Below are 19,709 nucleotides of genomic sequence, written 5' to 3'. Positions count from 1 at the left end.
TCACTCATGAGTAAACGCACCTTAAATGGCAACCTCACGCTGGCATGTGTTCAAATCTTCTCCTGTCATGGGGCCAGAAGCTAGCCCAGCCAGTGGTGCAGTGCTGGTTTGAAGTAGTAATAGAATGATTGCTACCAGACACTGCCAGGGAATCCCAAATAAGAAGAGAGATCAGAGCCAGAGAACCCAGAAAACAAACCACATTTAACCTGCTTGGAGAGTATAACCCTACTGATGTTCTCCTAGTGTTTCCCAGTTTGGGGTAAAAGTCTGAAAAACTGATACCTTGAACTCGGCTGAGCCCAACAAATCTCTCTTGGGCTGTTGCTCATTGTATTTACAACTCCCAAAACTTGACTCCCTGCTCCTTTCTTGGGGGGATGGGGTACCAAAATATTTAAAAATAAAGGTAAGGGGATTAAACTGAATGTCTAGTCTTGGTCACTCCCCACTACAAAAATCTAAGCCTCCCAAGTCACTTGGGCACTTGAGAGCTACTATTTAAGGCTGTGCTGTGTGTGTGCTTAGCTGCTCAGTCCTCTGTCCATGGGATTCTTCAGGCAAGAATACTGGAGTGGGTTGCCATGCCCTCCTCCAGGTGATCTTCCCAACCCAGGATCAAACCCTGGTCTCTCACATTGCAGGTGGATTCTGTAGCATCTGAGCACCAGGAAAGTCCATTTAAGGCCAGCAAATTCCACGTAAATACATATTTTCTTTAGGAAGTTCTTGTCCACGTACAAAGTTTGTAGGAGAAAAAAGGAACCGCTTCCAGCTGTGCCTCTTGCAGCTAGTTGCTCAGCATAGTAGGAAGGTGATGTTATCTTCATTTTATACTTTTAAAAAAAGACTGAGATTTTGTGAGGACTTAACGAGATCATGTATGCAAACTGTTTAGCCTAGAGTCTGGCTAAAGCGACATCTTACAGGACAATAAAGTTATTGAGCACTCACCTGGAGCCCGGCAGTAGGGAGCTTTCCCATAGTTTATTTCATTTAATAATCAGCAGCCCTGGCAAGCGGTTCAGGATAGAAGGCAAAAACTGCTGCCGGGGGAAGGGAGCTGGGTGCGTGGGTGGGTGGGGGTTGGGGGAGCTGGTTTCCTTGAGATGCCGGGGAGGGGCGCAGCCGCGCGCCCGGGCGCAGGCACAATGCGCGCTGGTCCTTAGCCGGTGGCGGGGTGGTTGCTGTGTGCTCTGCTCTTCCAGCCAAGCTGCGGGCTGCCGCTGCCGTCGATCAGCACCATGAGGACCAGGCACGTGAACCTGCTCATCGCGCTCATTGCTGTCGTGCTCTTCAGCTTCTCCTGCTTCTGCATCTCCAGGATGACTCAAACTAGTAAGCGGCGCCTGTCTCCTCCCGCCTTTTTTCTCGGTTCCGGGGCTTCAGGGCTCCCAGAGGACTGGAGTGGCCGGGTTGGAGAAAAGGGGGATGATGTGGGAACCTGATGGCTGCCTCTCGCCCTCATATGAGGGACTTTCAGATGAGACCCCCACGCCCCACCACCACCACGCCCTTAAACGGCCGGCGGCTCAACTGTCAAGAGCGCCCCTGGTTCACCGCGTGGTCGTGACCCCTGCGAGGCGCGCGCGCTAATGGTCAGTCGGCGGGGTTCCCTGGTCCTCTCTCACCTCTGCGGGCTCTTTCCCCCTCAGAGGTTCAAGGGCCCCTTCCGTGCCCCGCATTCCCCACAGTTCGTCGTTCTTTTCCCCATCGTTTTTTTTGTTGTTTTTTTTTTAAATGTGAATGTCTGACTTCAGGAACTCCTTTTACACAGCCAGCCTCTTTCCTCTTTCGTGTTCTATCAAAACGTAATAATTTTGAGCCACACTTCAGGGCTCCCTAGCGTTTTTTGTTTTGTTTTGTTTAGGGATGAGAGAGAGAGACACTATGAATTTAGAGTGCTGGTTTAGCACCTGATCTTTCTCAGATGGACCATGTGTGTTACCACGTTGAAACACAGCAGGGTTTTTAGTTAATGGTTGTCGGTAGGGTTACCGATGTGGCAAGTAAAAATGGAGGTTGTCCTGTTAAATTTGAATCTCAGATGAACGATGAATGCATTAGTTTGAAGTACCAAAACTGCATGGGATATATTTATACAGAAAATATTATCATTTGTCTGAAATTCAAAGTTAACTAGCTTTCCAGTATTTTTTCTTTCAACTGTAGTCCATAGTGAGCATATATATACAGTTGAATTTTGAATTTAGACTCAGGAATCCTGCAAATATATTAACTCAGCCTTCCAAGATTATTCTTAGGTTGTTTTTGGTTAAATTTTAATTTTTCTTATTAAACACATTTGTGTATGACTCAAGGTGCACACTAAGTAATCTTGGTAGTAACATGCTAGTTCAACTTTGGAAGTGGCTTTAGTCCTCTAATTAATGTTGATGTAATCTCACTAAAGTTAAAATTTTGTTTGTTTCCTAACAGTAAATTTTGTCATGTACATGCAATGTCAACATTTTACCCCACTTGTTTGAAAGATCAGAAATGTGTTGATTTATACTACTGATCTTCAGTCATTTTATACATTTTTTCTTCTTCATTCCCTGTAAAGAACATTATCCAAATGTGTTTTTATTTATTTTAGAACAGTTAATGATGAGCACTTTCATAACAACAAAATAAATTGTTAGTGGTAATTAGAAAGCAAAATATAAACTTTGTTTTGTAGTAATTTTGGAAGATAATTTAAATTGGTTACCTCAGAAGGCATTTTAATACAGTTAGTATTCTTATAATGAAATGGTAGACTTTGACGTACATACAAGCATTTGGATGTTTTTTCCAGTTTTGTCCAGGAAAATGAAGTTTGATTCCTCAAAGTGTTTATTAATATATATTCCCATCATTTATATGTTCAAGTTCAGAAAATGAGATATCGTTCTTGAGAATGCACTACTCTTAAGAGCAGATGAAACAGTTTTTTCATTTTCTAAGTATGTGTTTCTATGGAACCTAGCTCTAAAATAATTAGGAAATCAATTCTAGCACTGTAATAAGATGTTCTTACATCAACAGAAGAAAACACAGACTTCACTTAGTTTCTGAAATAGTGATTTTTATAAAACACCAAAAATGGTCCCACTGTCTTTAAACCATGATTTATGATTATAATTCATGGATTATGGTTATAATCAATGAAAATTTGGGAATACTTATTAGAAAAATAGTGACTACCTAGTGCTTTATTCTTCCCCTTTTAAAATTAATTTTTATGTGTAGATAACCTTTTAGTTTCTTTTTGAAAACTTCTAGTATTAATAATTCATAAGTTCCATGAGGAGAGGAATTTTTTCCCTATTTTTGCCTGTTTGCTTCACTGCTGTGTCCTCAGAATCTTGAAAAATGTCTGCATATAATAGACATAGGGGCTTTTCAGGTGGTGATAGTAGTAAAGAACCTATCTGCCACTGCAGGAGACATAAGAGACATAGGTTCGATCCCTGGGTTGGGAAGGTCACCTGGAGAAGGAAATGGCAATCCACTCCCGTATTCTTGCCTGAAGAATCCCGTGGACAGAGGAGCCTGATGGGCTACAGTCCATAGGGTTACGCAGAGTTGGACATGACTGAAGTGACTTAGCACACAAGCCTAATAGATATGCTAAATATTTTCTGAGTGAATGAATAAATTTTAAAAGTATTAAAGCCTGGCATCCTGCAGTCCATGGGGTTGCAAAGAGTTGGACATGACCAAGTGACTAAATAACAATACAACCTGTTCATGTTGTAGGAACTACACAAATAAATTTTTTAAACCCTTGCTTTATGCAAGTAAAAAATTTTAAATCCTTGTTTTCATAGGGCTTACATTCTGGTTGGTGAAACAAACAACAAACATGAGTGATATAATTGATGTACGATGTCAAGTGTTGGTAGGGACAGGATGTCAGGTGTTGCAAGGAGCTGGAGAGAGAAAATCCTATTTTAGATAGGGTTGTCAGAGAAGGATTCTCTGAGAAAGGCATATTCAAGTAGATTCCTGAAGTGAGGAAGCATTTTATGTGGATAGCAGGGGGCAGATTTTTCCAGCCAACAAGAAAAGCAAGTGCAAAGGCCCTATGGTGGGATCACCTTGATATGTTTGAGAAACAGCCAGGAGGCTACTGCAAGCAGGAAGAGAATTGTAGAAGGAAGAGATCATGGAGACCATAGTAAGAATTATGACTTTTATTCTGAGTGAGATAGGAAGCCATCTAACAAGTGTTGGTGAAGATGTGGTGAACAGGGAAAGCTTCTTCATTGTTAATGGGAATGTAAATTGGTGCAGCCACTATGGAAAACAGTAATGGAGGATCCTGAAAACATTAAAAATAGAACTATCAGAAAGATTAGTCCAAGATGGCAGAGTAGAAGAATGTGCAGTCATCTGCAAGAGCACCAAAATTGCAACTGGCTATTTCACAGCCCTTGACAGGAGAACGCTGGAAACAACCAGAAAAAAGATACCCCACATCCAAAGACAAAGGAGAAGTTGCAGTGACGTGGTATGAGGTGTGCAATCACAGTAAAATAAAATCCCACACCCACTCAGTGGACAACCCACAAACTGGAGAACAATAATACCAAAGAAGTTCTTCCTCTGTTGTGAAGGCTCTGAGCCCCACATCAGGCTTCCCAGCCTGGGGATCCAGCAAAAGAACTAGGACTCCCCACGGAATCTGACTTTGAAGGCCAGTGGGATTTGATTACAGGACTTCCAGAGGACTGGGGGAGACTTCATTCTTGGAGGGCACAAGCAAAATCTTGCATGTACCAGTACCCGGGGAAAGGAGCAGTGACCGCACCGGAGACTGAACCAGACCTACCTGCTTGTGTTGGAGGATCTGTGGAGGTGTGGGGCAGCAGCGGCTCACCTCGGGGATGAGATACTGGCAGCAGCAGTCCTGGGAGGTGCCTCTTGGGGTGAGCCCTCTTGGAGGTCACCATTAACCCTACCAAAGAGCCTGCCGAGTCGCCTTAGACCAAACAACTAACAGGGAAGAAATACAGCCCCACCTATCAGCAGACAGTTGGATTAAAGTTTTACTGACCGATGCTGAAGCTCCAACACTTTGGCCACCTGATGTGAATAGCCTCTGATGCTGGGAAAGATTGAAGGCAAAAGGAGAAGGGAGCGGCAGAAGATGAGATGGTTAGATAGCATCACTGACTCAAGGGACATGAGTTTGAGCAAAAATTTCAGGAGACGGTGGAAGACAGAGGAGCCTGGCATGCTGCAGTTCATGGGGTGGCAAAGAGTCAGACATGACTTAGCGACTGAACAACAATTTAAGTTTAGTAACAGAAATAGTGCAAACTCTTTCTCAATTAAGCAAAATTTTGTTGTTTTGTTAAGACTACATTTTACTGTAACTATCAAAATTTAGCATCTGAATTAAAGTGTATTGTAAAAGTATAAAATATACACAGGATTTAGAATACTGAGCACAAAAAGAATGCAAACTATTCCATTAATTGTCAATACTTTTGTTTTGATTACATGTTGAAAAATATTTTAGATATATTGGATTACATTTTCTATGCTATTTATAAAACTTTTACTTTTTTCTTTTTAATTTTTTTCAATGTGGCTACTAGAAAGTTTTAAATTACAAATGTGACTTGCATTTTACTGTTCCTGGGGAGCAGTGCCTTGGACCTCTGCTGTACCTCTGCTGTGAGAAGCAAAGTCAGTGGTACTAAGGATCTTACCTGAACCCTTCTTATGGGTGAAGTCACTTTTGCCCAGTGTACGCAGGGACTGATGTTTGTTTTCACAATTTCACCTCAGTTAACTCAGAACATCAAATTATTCAAACTTCTGCAAAGTAATTTTGTAATGGTTCTTCCTCTAAATATGTAACTGAATATTCGAATAACATAAATATTTTAAATAGAACATTGATGAATTGAATTATCAGGTAAGAATATATAAGGAGCAGATCCAAGAGTAGAGATTATATCCTTTAATATTTCTGTATGGTTGTTTCTAAAACTACTCTTTCCTCTGGAGAAAACTCTTTTGTTTACCAAATTAATCCCTCAAGGACTGACTTACATTGTGGAAGTATAGATATGTTGCATCATCCATGACTCCAAACGCAGTATCCATTTTGCAAAGAGTATATTACCCTGGGAATCCCAATGACAGGATTATCCTGGTTAAACCCACATCCATTGTGAACAGTTTAAGCATCCTCAAATAGTATCCACTGTATGAATATTCAAGATGTATCTGGATAGTGGCCGTTCTTTTGATCAAAGCATGATTCACTTTTAGAGTCACTCAAATTAGTTCCTATGCTGGCCAGCCCATTTATACATTAATTTGTTCATTCATTCATTCAGCATGTATTTGTGGAAGTGCTATGTGGCAGTCACTGTTTCAGGCACAGAGAATTTAATACTTAAAAAATCCAAAGTTCTTGCTCTTCTCAAGCTTTCATTCTATAGAGCTCTAGAGAGAGACATAAAAACAGTGAATAATAACAGTAATAGGAATAATAAACAGTAGTAGAAAGTCAATGATAAGTGATTTGAGAGAAAAAAAAGGAGAAAGGGATGTGCTATTTCATGAAGGATGTTAGGGTAAGCTTCTCAGAGAAGGCAGAATTTTAGCAGAAAACTGAATGAAATTAGGGAGCCCTGGCCACCCAGTATCTGCAGATGAGCTGAGAAAATGTGCAAGAGTCAAAGTGTAAGGTGGGGAGGGTGGTTTGCAGGACGAACAGCACGGAGGCCAGTGTGTCTGGAGCTGCTCCCCAGACTCAGGTGGGAGGGACGGGGGTGAGACCAGAGAGGGAGCCAAGGCCTGACACGTAGGGCTCCGTCCTGGTGAAGGCTTTGGCTCTTTGTCTGAGTGTGATGAGAAATCTCTGAAGGGTTTGGAGCAGGGGAATAGCATTACCCAGCCTTTGCCACCGGCTACACGTATGTGTATTCTTCTTTATAAAAGGCAGACAAGTGAAGAAATATTAAATGTTTCAGCCCAGATATATCACCATTACTTTTATACTTTTGTATTTTACCTTAATTAGAAAAAAAAATTCATCTGGAATTTATTGTCTTCCAAGGAGTGAATTCTCTTTTATTCCACCTCACCTGACAGCCAATTTCTATGCTTTCCTTGCTAATTAAAATATAATTTTTCCCCATATTCTTGTGTTTCTAATAGTTTTCCTTATATATTTTGATATTTGACTGTATAACATATAAAGAATTTGTTTTAGATCATAGATTATGATGAAAGCATAAGCCTTTTTCAGTTTAAAATGAGCCACTTTAACTTAATGCATTTTTCCCCTGTGTGATTGTTTTTGACATTTTTATACTGAAGCGAAGGGAAAAAAGTAAGCACAAGTCTAGAACTATGTAAAGCGAAACATGTATGGTGGTTCTCTTTAAGCAGTGAAATTAAAATGGATTTTTTTCTTTTCTGTGCCTTTTTCTAAAATGCTAACCTATGTATTGCTCCTCTGAGAAGATGTTTCCGTATTTCAGCAAAGTGGCCAAGACTGGAGACTACTTGGTGCCCTCATTTTCTCTGACCCACGTGTTTGCCACACATTTGGATGCCTCAGGAGCATCATGACTACCCCTGGCCCCACTACTCTTCCTGTTTACCAATGCAGATGGAATACCAGGTTAGAAATCTAGAGTCATGTTGGAACCCTAAGAGGGATTCTATTCTCCTATCAGTTGAAAGTGAAAGTGAAAGTCGCTCACTCATGTCCCACTCTTTGCGACCCCATGGACTGTACAGTCCATGAATTCTCCAGCCCAGAATACTGGAGTGGGTAGCCTTTCCCTTCTCCAGGGGATCTTCCCAATCCAGGGATCTAACCCAGGTCTCCTATATTGCAGGCAGATTCTTTACCAGCTGAGCCACAAGGGAAGTCCAAGAATACTAGAGTGGGTAGCCTATCCCTTCTCCAATGGATCTTCCCGATCCAGGAATTGAACCAGGGTCTCCTGTATTGCAGGTGAATTCTTTACCAACTGAGCTATCAGGGAAGCCCCTCTATCAGTTAAGTCTTCACAATAAAAGTTCTCAGGTATTTCTCATATCCATATCCTACTTCCTAATCCTTTGTGCCCTGGTTTATTCTTTATCATCTCTCACTTGAATTCATCCATGTCAATAAGTCAATCTCTGGTTCCTAATTGATAGTTTCTCTGGCATTAGTTTTGCTTTCCTGAAACAATCTTCAATGGGGTCATCAGAATGATCTTTCTAAAACTATTAGGTAGTGATTACCTAATAGTCTTCAGCAATGCTTCACAATTGAGATAGTTGTTCCCATGATAGTCTGTAGTGGTATTCTAAGATATATAAAGTCACCCAAAGAAAAAAGAGTGATTCCATTACCTTTATATGAAAACAGATATGTACTGTGGAATGGGCTACAAAATTTGCCCACATTTTAAAGAAACATTACAGAAATTCCATGAATGTTGTGGGCATTTCAAGTTATGCCTCCACCTGTGTCCCTTTTCTTCAGATTCACTGCCATTAGAGGTGTTTTATTTTATTTATTTTTTAAAATACATATATTTTTGGCTATGTTGCATGGCATGTGGGATCTTAGATCTCTGACTGGGGATCAAACCCATGCCCCTTGTATTAGAAGCTTAGAGTGTTAACCACTGGACCACCAAGGAGGTCCTCTAGAGGTTTTATTGAAGAAAGGTTTGAGAAACACGGGTTCATATGAAAAAGTTCAAGCTCCTTATTATAGCTTATCAAAAACACCAGTATAGTGAGATCCTTTTTTACCTTCACTATGAATTTTCCCTGTGTTGTCCTGAAATAATGAACAGCTTCTGGGTTTGTAGAGACTGTATTTTTGAATGCCTCTTTGCCTTTTCACACTGCATTCCAACAGAGTGCCTTTCCCTGTCGCCCTTGACTGTCGAATAACTCGAGCTCTTTCACGAGTTCCGGAGCGAACTCATCCTTCAGAGTCCTTCCGCAGCCTGCTCTCCCCTTCCTTCCCCAGCCGTCTCACTGCTGTCCTCCGTGCATACTATTGTCATTGCATGCCAGGGGTTGAACTTGTTCTCTGCCCATATTTCCTTAAGGGGATATCTTTCATTTCACCCTCCTAGAGAGGGCATTTGAAAGGGAACCCTTGGAACTTCGCCCAGCAGCTCATTACATTTCTCAGAAGACTAAGGGTTCATCCGAAGGGTGAGATTGTTCAGACCTAGCATCAGTGGGCCAGATTAACAAGGTGGCAGGCAGAATTGCTTCCTTAAAAAGCCAACTTGGGCCATCTCTGGCTTGTCCTCTTATAACTGTCTGAAAGAAGGAATAGGCTTCCTCTTTACTCTTTCCTCCTAAGCAGTAAGCACGCGCGGCAAGTCATCCCCTTTGTGGGTGTGGCCTCACTGTTGTCCACCTCCTCTTTCAGGAATGAGGTGAGAGGAGGGGTGACTTGGGTAGGGGCATCGGACATCCCAGTGCATTGTGCAGTATCCCATTGTCAGAGCTGCGAATAAAGCTCATAGTCCCTGTTTGGAGTTGATGTTATCAATGTGTGTGCTTAATTAGTTAAAACCTAAGGAGAAGAGAATCTGTAATATCAGAAATAGCACATTGATTTCAGTCACTAATTTAGTTCTACCAATCAGCCTATAAACTTCCTGAAAGCTGGAACTGACTATCTCTATTTTGTATTTCCATGGACAAAGAGTACTTGACAAAAGGTGTTTAATTTTTTATTTCTTAATTTTTGTCTGATTAAAGACACAATGAAAATGATTTTAGGAACAAAAGAATTTTGTGAAAATAGGAAATAAAAAGTGATTCAACAAACCAAAGATTATATATTAACAAAATATAAACTTGTATACTTTTTTTTACTATATTAATGTACTTTCTTTGCTAAATGGAAATTATAAGATTTTATTCTTAAAAAACAATTTTATAAAACTTTAAATATTCTTCTACTGGGTGATTTTCATTGCTACAGAATATTTAATTGATAAATGAAGAAAGAGTAATCAATTGATCAATAATATTTGTCAGACATTTGTCAGAGCATTTTGTGTGTGTGTGCTTTGCCACATGGTTTACATGCATAATAGCATTACAACTTCATAACACCTCTGAAGCAGGAATTTTTATATATTCATTTGTACCTGAAGGAACAAAGGCTAACAGAAATTAAGTAGCTTGCCCAACTCACACAAATATTCAGCCATGAGAGCCACCAGAACTCTTAAAAGGTATTCTTTAATTTATTTAGGATACTTCCATCCCTGGGCATTATGGTTGTTTTCAGTTTTCTCACGGTGATAAATAATGCTGCCTATGTTGAGCATCCTTAGAGCCAAATCTATGTACATATTTCTGGTCATTTTCTTCAGAAAAATTCCTAGAAGTGAATTTTTTGCCCTCACTTGCTTTTCCCTTTAAGTTCAAATCTAATACATGCACAAAATGGAAAATTTGGAAAATACAGAAAAGCACAAAATAATAAAGCAAAAACTATTGATAATCTCACCTTCTAGATATTACCATTTTTAACACTTCATTCTTTTTTTATGTATACATGTACGTATATATTATATATATATAGCACTATATGGGCTTCCCTGGTAACTCAGCTGGTAAAGAATCCGCCTGCATTGCAGGAGACCTGGGTTCGATCCCTGGGTTGGGAAGGTCCCCTGGAGGAGGGCATGGCAACCCACTCTAGTATTCTTGGCGGAGAATCCCATGGACAGAGGGGCCTGGCAGGCTACAGTTCATGGGGTCAGAAGAGTCGGACATGACTGAGCGACTAAGCACAGCATAGCACTATGTATGTTGTTTCCGTTCAGTAGTTAAGTCGTGTTTGACTCTTTTGTGATCCTGTGAAGCCCACTGGGCTCCTCTGTCCACGGGTTCTCCAGACAAGAACACTGGGGTGGGTTGCCATTTCTTTCTCCATGCACTATATATACACACATATACATATAAATGTAGTGTTATGTATAACTATACTGAAGCATACTTTACATTTTGTTATAGAAAATTGTATGATATTGCCTAGGATCGAAACTGCGTCTCTTATGTCTCCTGCGTTGGCAGGTGGGTTCTTTACCACTGGCACCTCCTGGGAAGCCCATATATTATAGAAAATTACATGCTATTGCTACATGTATAATTATCTACATGTTTTATTTGTAGGTAATCAACTAACTAATTGTAGAAACCATATTTCGGAGTTTAAGGAAAGTATACTACGTTTAAAAAACAAAACAGAAAGAAATCGCCAAGAGTTGCTTAATGCCTTCAAGAAAATGAAGCTTGACATTACAGAGAAAGACCACGCTGCACAAAACGCAGGTTTGCATTGTTTTTGTTTTGTGTATGGTGGTTTGTTGTGTGATATTTTGTGTTTGGAAATTTAGATTTTATGCTTTCTGATTTTAGGGCATTTCTTTCCAGTAGATAGAACTAAATCAGTACTCATTCTTTTACTATGAATCATGCAAAAGTACGGTAAGAGACAGCACTGATAAATTTCCTCTCACCTGTACCTCGAAAATGGTCCTCTTCTATCTTCTGTCTCTGTGAACGGCACCACCATCCATGATCCAGAAATCTGCACATCCTCTCTGAATCCCTCTTCTTCCTCTAGCATACTTCTCCCATGACTGTCAGTAAGCAGTCCTGTTGATTCATAATCTGTGCATCTCACAAATCTATCCACATTTTTCTGTCACCATGTCTACTACCCTAATCAGGCTACTTTCATGCTTCATCTGAATGGCTGCTAGCATACTTCTTTTTTTCCCCTTTCTCTCTCCAGTCTTGTCCCCACCTGTTCATGCTCTTGTTAGCCAAAGTGAAGGCTACACTGTCCTGCAAATCAACTTTCAGTGGTTCCGCATTTCCTCAGGATGAAAAGTTGCCTCCTGCTTCCCCTTCTGTAATCCAATACCTCCCCTGAACTCAGCCCCTGGCAGCCGCTGATCAATTCTTCATAGTTTTCTATTTTCCAGAATGCCATACAAATGGAATCACACAGTATATAACCTTCATGGATTCTTTCACTTAGCATAGATTCACCCAAGTTGTTATGCAACCAATTGTTTGTTGCCTTTTTGTTGCTTAATAGCATTCCACTGTATGGATGTGCAGTGGAGAGTTTGTTTAACCAGTTAAGACACATTTGGATTGTTTTTCAGGTCTCTTTGTTTGTTTTTTAGTGATTACAAATACCTGTTGCCATAAGCATTCGTGTACAGATTTTTTTTGTATGAAGAGAATTTTCCTTTCTTTAGGGTAAATATCTAGGATTGATGGGCATATAGTAGTAGGTGGATGTTTAACATTATAAGAAACTGCCAAGATGTTTTTCAGAGAGGTTGTGCCATTTTGGAGCAATGTATGAGAGTCACAGTCACTCCAGTTAATTATAGCCTTTCTGGTGTCATGGCCTCTCCTAGTTTTAAGGTGTATTTCTCTGGTAACTAATGATGTTGAATTTTTTTTTTATGTGTTCCTTGGCCCTCCATATATCTTTTTTGATGAGATGCCTGTTCAGATATTTTACACATTTTTAATTGAGTGGTTTTATTCTTGTTGAGTTTTGAATATTAAAAAGCAGAGACATTACTTTACCAACAAAAGTCCATATAGTCAAAGCTATGGTTTTTCCAGTAGTCATGTATGGATGTAAGCTGCTGCTGCTGCTAAGTTACTTCAGTCATGCCCAACTCTGTGCGACCCCAGGCTCCCCCGTCCCTGGGATTCTCCAGGCAAGAACACTGGAGTGGGTTGCCATTTCCTTCTCCAATGCATGAAAGTGAAAAGTGAAAGTGAAGTCGCTCAGTCATGTCCAACTCTCAGCGACTCCATGGACTTCAGCCTACCAGGCTCCTCCATCCATGGGATTTTCCAGGCAAGAGTACTGGAGTGGGGTGCCAGTGCCTTCCCCGATGGATGTAAGAGTTGGACTATAAAGAAAGCTGAGCGCCGAATAATTGATGCTTTGGAACTGTGTGGTGTTGGAGAAGATGCTTGAGAGTCCCTTGAACTGCAAGAAGATCAAAACAGTCAATCCTAGAGGAAATCAGTCCTGAATATTAATTGGAAAGACTGATGTTGAAGCTGAAGCTCCAAAACTTTGGCCATCTGATGCGAAGAACTGACTCATTGGAAAAGACCCTGATGCTGGGAAAGATTGAAATCAGGAGGAGAAGGGGATGACAGAGGATGAGATAGTTGGATGGCATCACCCACTCGATGGACATGAGTTTAAGCAAGCTCTGAGAGTTGGTGATGGGCAGGGAAGCCTGGTGTGCTGCAGTTCATGGCGTCACAAAGAATAGGACACGACTGAATGACTGAACTGAACTGTTGAGTTTTGAGAGTTGTGTATATCCTGGATACATATCTCATGGATGTGTGATTTGGAAATATTTTTCTCCCAGGCTGTGACTTGTCTTATTCTCTTTGTGGTGTCCTTCAGAAAGCAAACATCTTTAATTTTGATGAAGTCGAGTTTTCCTTTTTATGTATTATGCCTTTGATGTTGTATCTAAGAACTCTTTATCTAGCTCAGGGTCATAAAGATTTTCTTTTATTTTTTTTTAATTTATCATTTTAGGTTTTACATTTAGGTCTATGAAACTTTTGAGTTTATTTCTATAAATGGCATGAAGTATAGGTAAAGTTTCAGTTTTTATTCAGTTCAGTTCATTCGCTCAGTCGTGTCCGACTGTGACCCCATGGACTGCAGCACGCCAGGCCTCCTTGTCCATCACCAACTCCTGGAGTTTACTCAAACTCATGCCCATTGAGTCAGTGATGCCATCCAACCATCTCATCCTCTGTCGTCCCCTTCTCCTCCCGCCTTCAATCTTTCCCAGCATCAGGGTCTTTTCCAATGAGTCAGTTCTTTGCATCAGGTGACCAAAGTATTGGAGTTTCAGCTTCAACATCAGTCCTTCCAATGAATATTCAGGACTGCTTTCTTTTAGGATGGACTGGTTGGATCTCCTTGCAGTCCAAGGAACTCTCAAGAGTCTTCTCCAACACCACATTCAAACACCACAGTTTTTATTACTGGAGTATAATTGCTTTACAAAGTTGTGTTAGTTTCAGTTGTATAGTGAAATGTATCAGCTATATGTATATATGTATCCCCTTCCTCTTGGACCTTTCTGCCTCCCCTCCTTCCACCCACTGAGGTCATCACAGAGCACTGAGCTGAGCTTCCTGTGCCATACTGAAGCTTCCCATTAGGTATCTATTTTACACATGGGTGGAAGACCAAATAGACATCTCTCCAAAGGAGATGTACAGCTGTCCAAGAAGCACATGAAAAGATCCTCAACATCACTAATTATTAGAGAAATGCAAGGTTCAGTCTTTTTCATGTGAATGCCTAAGTGCTTTAGAACCATATATCAAAAAGGTTTTTCTTTCTGCAATTACCTTTGCATCTTCTTCAAAAATCAGTTGATCATATTTGTGTGGATCTATGTCTGTATCTCTGTTGTTCCATAGGTCTGTGTATCTGTTTGTTCTGTAGTACTCCACTGCCTTGATCACTGTATTATGTATTTGGATTAAATTGGGTAGTGTACGTCCTTCAACTTTGTTCTTCTTTTTCAGAATGATGGGGCAAATTTGAATGAGTGGAGTCATTAAATGTTGAGAGGCTAGAAAATAAAGTTATAAAAATACAAGCTCTAATGATGTGATGTTAGAGTGGTGGAGCAGGCCAGTTGGAGCACGTTTCAGTTCTGCTTCCTTCGTTTGGAACCATCTGTTCTGTTAGCTTCTGGTTGTGTCACTCATAGTGTTAGATTTACATTAAACACCTTGAAAGTAAGTGGGCTTCCCTGGTGGCTCAGATGGTAAAGAATCCTGTAATGCAGGAGACCTGGGTTTGATCTCTGGGTTGGGAAGATTCCCTGGAGAAGGCAACAGATACCCACTCCAGTATTCTTGCCTGGAGAATTTCATGCATAGAGGAGCCTGGTGGGCTACAGTCCACGGAGTCACAAAGAGTCAGACATGACTGAGCGACTAACACTTTCACTTTGAAATAAACATGAATCAATAATCTTTGAGCTATATTTTATAGCCTGATGATGTTGTTAATTCACAGTTACTAGTATGTATCCTATATATTGAATACTAAATTAATCGTGAATTAACTTATTAACTACTGGAAAGAGAAGAGTCCCTGTAGTTGTGAACTCAAAGACCCTATCTTTTCTCTTTTTCAGTTGAGAAGAGAGTGAATGCCTCGGATACAAGTGAAACAGTATCTGATGCATTTGAAGTCTTAAAGTTCTTTTTCCCTCATCTAAGGAAAGTAGACAGAATTTATCCTGATGTAATCATGGGCAGAGAGAAAACAGGCGGTAAGAAAACTTAGAATTGGAAAATCAAATACAGACATTTTGATCATTGGAAACATCCTTTTAAAATTTTAAATGTCATCAACTCATATGATATTCGGACAGACCACCAGCCTATCTGGCATTCATTTGTATTACTGGAAATCAGTGTATTGTCTTGCAGAAAAAAATCGTTCAATAAATATTTGGAGATGTGAATTTAAATCCAAGTTTAATGAAGATGCTTTGGAAACAAGTCAATATAAGCCAGACATCATTAAGTATCTGTTACATGCTTGGCAACTCTTTTCTCCTTTGGTTTTGATAAATCTATTTCTTATCTGGTTGTCTTCCTATTTCCTCATCTTTCTGGGGAGCAAAGTCAACAAAAGCCTTACAGAAGAGATAATGCTTGAGTTAAGCCTTGAAGAATGAGTTCAATTACACCAGGTATAGAAGAAGAGAAAAAGTATTTGCATTGCAAGCAGGGATATTAGGTTAAGTCTCAGAACACCTGCCATTCCCACCAACCTCATTCATTCCAATGAGCGAGTCATTCCAGGTCAGAGGTCAGCAAACAAGAGCCTGCAGGCCAGATTTGCCTGTCTTTAAGAAGCTTTATTGGACCATAGTCATGCTCGTTGTTCCCTTGTTGTCTGTGACTGCTTTTGTGCTGCAGCAGCAGAGATAAGTAGCTTCAGCAGAGATGATGTGGCCCAAGAGCTGAAAACTGTACTGTCTGGCCCTTCAATAGAAAAAGTGAGCTGGCTCACTCTTGACCTCTGCTCTTGGCAGTTCCTTGGGAATAAACAGTGTTGGTCTATATCACATGCCTCTAACAAACCTGTTATGTTGGGATGGAGAAGCCAGGTGACATTGTTTTCCATCTACTGAATTCTGTGTCCCATATACCAAGTTAGATGTTTTTTTTCATTATCTCATTTCACTCTCACAATCCAATGCAGTAGGGCCTGTGATTATCTTTATTTCTTACCTGAGGCCTAGAGAGATGATGGAACTCTCTGAGATCACACTTCTAAAGATCTTCACCTGCATCATATTCCTTCCTAGAAGTATTTTAATTGTGGCCTATAAATATGTACATACACATGCGTGAATGTATGAGAGAGTGCACACCAGATGAAACTACATTATACAGAAAGAGGGGGAGTTGAAAGGTACAGAAAAGATAAAATCAGTACCCAGTAACTCTAAGATACTGGATACCAAGTATCCAGCCTTGGATAAGCATCAGAAAAGATAAACCAAAGCCCATGATATAGAGTGAAAGGAAGGAGAGAGAGAGGTTGGTAACTGGGAAGAGCAATGGAATTCCTTGTGTGGGAGCTTGGGGTGTTGAAATAAACCAGTTATCAGTGCTGTATTAAATCCTGAATAACTGGCTAATCCCCCAACTATTTCCTTCTTTCCAACCAGTGCTGAATATATTGATCCTTCTTTTGAGACTCCTTTCGTGGATTTCCTAGGTTCTTGGGAGGAGAGGCTTGCATGTAAACCTGCATCACCAGAAGTAATTTAAAGGGAGATTTTAGTTACCTTAAAGATGACATAAAACATTTGCAAGAGTACCGAAGACTGTAGCATGGCCTTCTGAGGAACCTGTCATCAGGCTTGTATCTTCTCTATTCTGATATATCTCAGATAATTTCTACTCTCTATACCCCTCTGTAACTATTTTTCATTCAGCCTTCTTTTCTTGCCTGGTCTATTGAAATAGACTTGTCATTTTTCTCTTGGCTTTAGTATTGTCAAAGTCAATTCATTCTTAATACTTTCCTCTGAGGTACATACTTGAGTGTGTAACTCATCATGCACAACTCTTCCTTAAAATCCTTCAATAGATCCTCAGTGCGTATAGAGTGACATTAACTCCTTGATGTGGTACATGCACAGTAGTCTATATCTTTCAAAGTCTTTTAAAGTCAATATCTTTCAAATCTCATTTTCTGCCACTTCCTTTTTTTGCAGCAATGCAAGACATTCCCTACAAGTGATCAGTTGATCATTGCCTATAAGGAACATATCACCTCCTGTCAACCCACAGCTAACTTGTCATATCTCTTATCCAATATGACTTTTCAGCTTAACTGACAACTTCTTTGTGAAGTCTTCCACGTTTCCTCCTTTAACAAGCTTCTGCCCAGCACCAAACACTTACTAGGCTCTAGTGAGATAGTGGTGAACAGACGTGGACCTTATCCTCTTGGAGACAAATGAGGAAACAATTACAATAGAAATTAATCAGTGCTCTGACAAGGATATACAAGGGTAGAGCCAGATCTACTTGGGGATTTAGGGAAGGCTAATCTGTACTTGGGGAATTAGGGAAGGCTTTCTGGAGGAGGTGATATCTAAAGTGAGACATAAAGGGTAAAAAGAATTGCAATGGGATGAGTAAGGAAAAGGGCTTCCCAGGTGGTGCTAGTGATAAAGAACCTGCCTGCCAATGCAGGGGATGCAGGTTCTCCTGCATGGGTTCAATCCATGGGGTGGAAAGAATCCCTGGAGGAGGGCATGGCAACCCACTCTAACATTCTTGCCTGGAGAATCCCATGGACAGAGGAGCCTGGTGGGCTACAGTCCTTAGGGTCACAAAGAGTTGGACACAACTGAAGCACCTTAGCACACGTGCATGCATGCAAGTAGAGAAAAGGCAGATGGTGGATAGCAGAAAAGCAGAGAAAGAATGTGAAAGGTCTAGCAGCAAGAGGACTTGGAAAAAAGATGTGGTTTGTGTGCACAATTGGGGCTGGTGACTACTGGCAGTAAAACATGAGGCAGAAGCCAAATGATAGAGGAGTTTGGCCATGTGTTTATCCACCCCAGATTTTTGGACATTATTATGTGGCAGTCATTATGTTAATGCTGGATTCATAATAACGGTGAACATTAGAAGCAGAGTCTGCCCTCACTCAGCTTGCAGTCTAGGTAGGAAGACAAACGGGTAGCAACAAAAAGGACAAGTTGTATGAGAGATGAGGTCAGAATCCATTCAGAAAGAGTGAGTAGAACTAGCACAGGCGCCTGAATAAGAGTGTTCTGAGCACCAAGCAGTGGCGCTTGCAGATGCCTGGAGAGGAAAGAGGACTGACTGATCAGTCTGGGAAGCTGAAAGACACCAAGGAAGACTGGTTTTGAGAGAGGGTAGTTGAAACAGAAGAGGTAGATTGAGACTGGGTCACTAAGGGTCTTGTAGACTTTTGTAAATGAATTCCTTATCCCAAGACATGGGAAGCCATTCAAGAAATTGCTTTCAAGAGTAGATCCCAAAATTTGAAACTTGACTCCTGCTTCACACCATTCATAAAAATCAATTCCAGGTGGATTGTAGATCTAAATATAACAGGCAGATAGTAAATCGGCTAGAAGATGATCTGGAAAACATCTTAATAGACTTGAAGATAAGCAAACATTTCTCAGCAGGAATCAAAAAGCACTGGCCATAAAGGAAATGATTGATACATTGCACAGTGCTCAAGTTAAGAGCATCTTTTCTTAATTTTAAGAGGTAAAACATTGAAAAGGAAACCTGTGATGGAAGATGGCATTTATAATACACATAACTGACAAAGGGTTCATATTCAGAATCTATAAAGAGCATCAGTCAATCAGTAAGGAAAATACAGACAACTTAATAGAGAAATGGACAAATCTTGAACAGGGATTTCACAAAAGAATATCCAAAGGTCAATAAACATGAAAATATGTTCAAACACAATAGTAATCAGGGAAATACTGATTCTTACTGCTGTCACTGAAGTTCAATAATTTTTCTTAAGTAAACACCTCTCAGTGTTTTGTATACCAGGGCTCTAATGGTTTTGACAACTTTGTTTTACAGTTTGATTATTGCTTTTTAGGGAGAGGATTTTTCTGAGTTCCTCACTGAGCCATTCTCGAAGTACTTATCTCCATTATAAAGGTGTGGAAATTAAGGCAGGACAGGACAGAAAAACATCTACTTTTGCTTTATTGACTATGCCAAAGCCTTTGACTGTGTGGACTGCAATAAACTGTGGAAAATTCTTCAAGAGATGGGAATACCAAACCACCTGACCTACCTCCTGAGAAATCTGTTTGCAGGTCAAGAAGCAACAGTTAGAACTGGACATGGAACAACAGACTGGTTCCAAATCGGGAAAGGAGTACATCAAGGCTATATATTGTCACCCTGCTTATTTAACTTATATTCAGAGTACATCATGCGAAATCCTGGGCTGGATGAAGCACAAGCTGGAATCAAGATCTCTGGGAGAAATATCAATAACGTCAGATATGCAGATGACACCACCCTTATGGCAGAAAGTGAAGAAGAACTAAAGAGCCTCTTGATGAAAGTGAAAGAGG

At 40.4% G+C, this 19,709-nt stretch overlaps 1 protein-coding gene across 42 annotated transcripts in view; it reads left to right on the top strand.

Annotated features, from left to right (window-relative positions):
• MGAT4D (MGAT4 family member D) overlaps positions 1-19,709 on the top strand; it is a 58,386-nt gene that overhangs the window by 9,175 nt on the left and 29,502 nt on the right. For 14 of the 42 annotated variants that reach the window (XM_081540622.1, XM_081540623.1, XM_081540629.1 and 11 more), the window contains 3 exons: positions 1,209-1,338; positions 11,170-11,328; positions 15,228-15,365. In XM_081540622.1, the coding sequence (XP_081396748.1) occupies positions 1,245-1,338; positions 11,170-11,328; positions 15,228-15,365 (391 nt within the window). In that variant the 5' untranslated portion in view covers positions 1,209-1,244. Of the gene's footprint in view, positions 1-1,152; positions 1,339-1,483; positions 1,599-7,493; positions 7,637-11,010; positions 11,071-11,169; positions 11,329-14,607; positions 14,824-15,227; positions 15,366-19,709 lie in introns of those variants that run through there. The other 28 variants (XM_081540652.1, XM_081540639.1, XM_081540649.1 and 25 more) reach the window with 9 other exon arrangements.

This window comes from Giraffa tippelskirchi, chromosome 11, assembly GCF_054371585.1.
Source record: "Giraffa tippelskirchi isolate mGirTip1 chromosome 11, T2T-mGirTip1v1.2.pri, whole genome shotgun sequence".
Lineage (NCBI taxonomy): Eukaryota > Metazoa > Chordata > Mammalia > Artiodactyla > Giraffidae > Giraffa > Giraffa tippelskirchi.
Note: the sequence above shows the minus strand (reverse complement) of the source record. Positions and strands in the feature narration are given on the sequence as shown.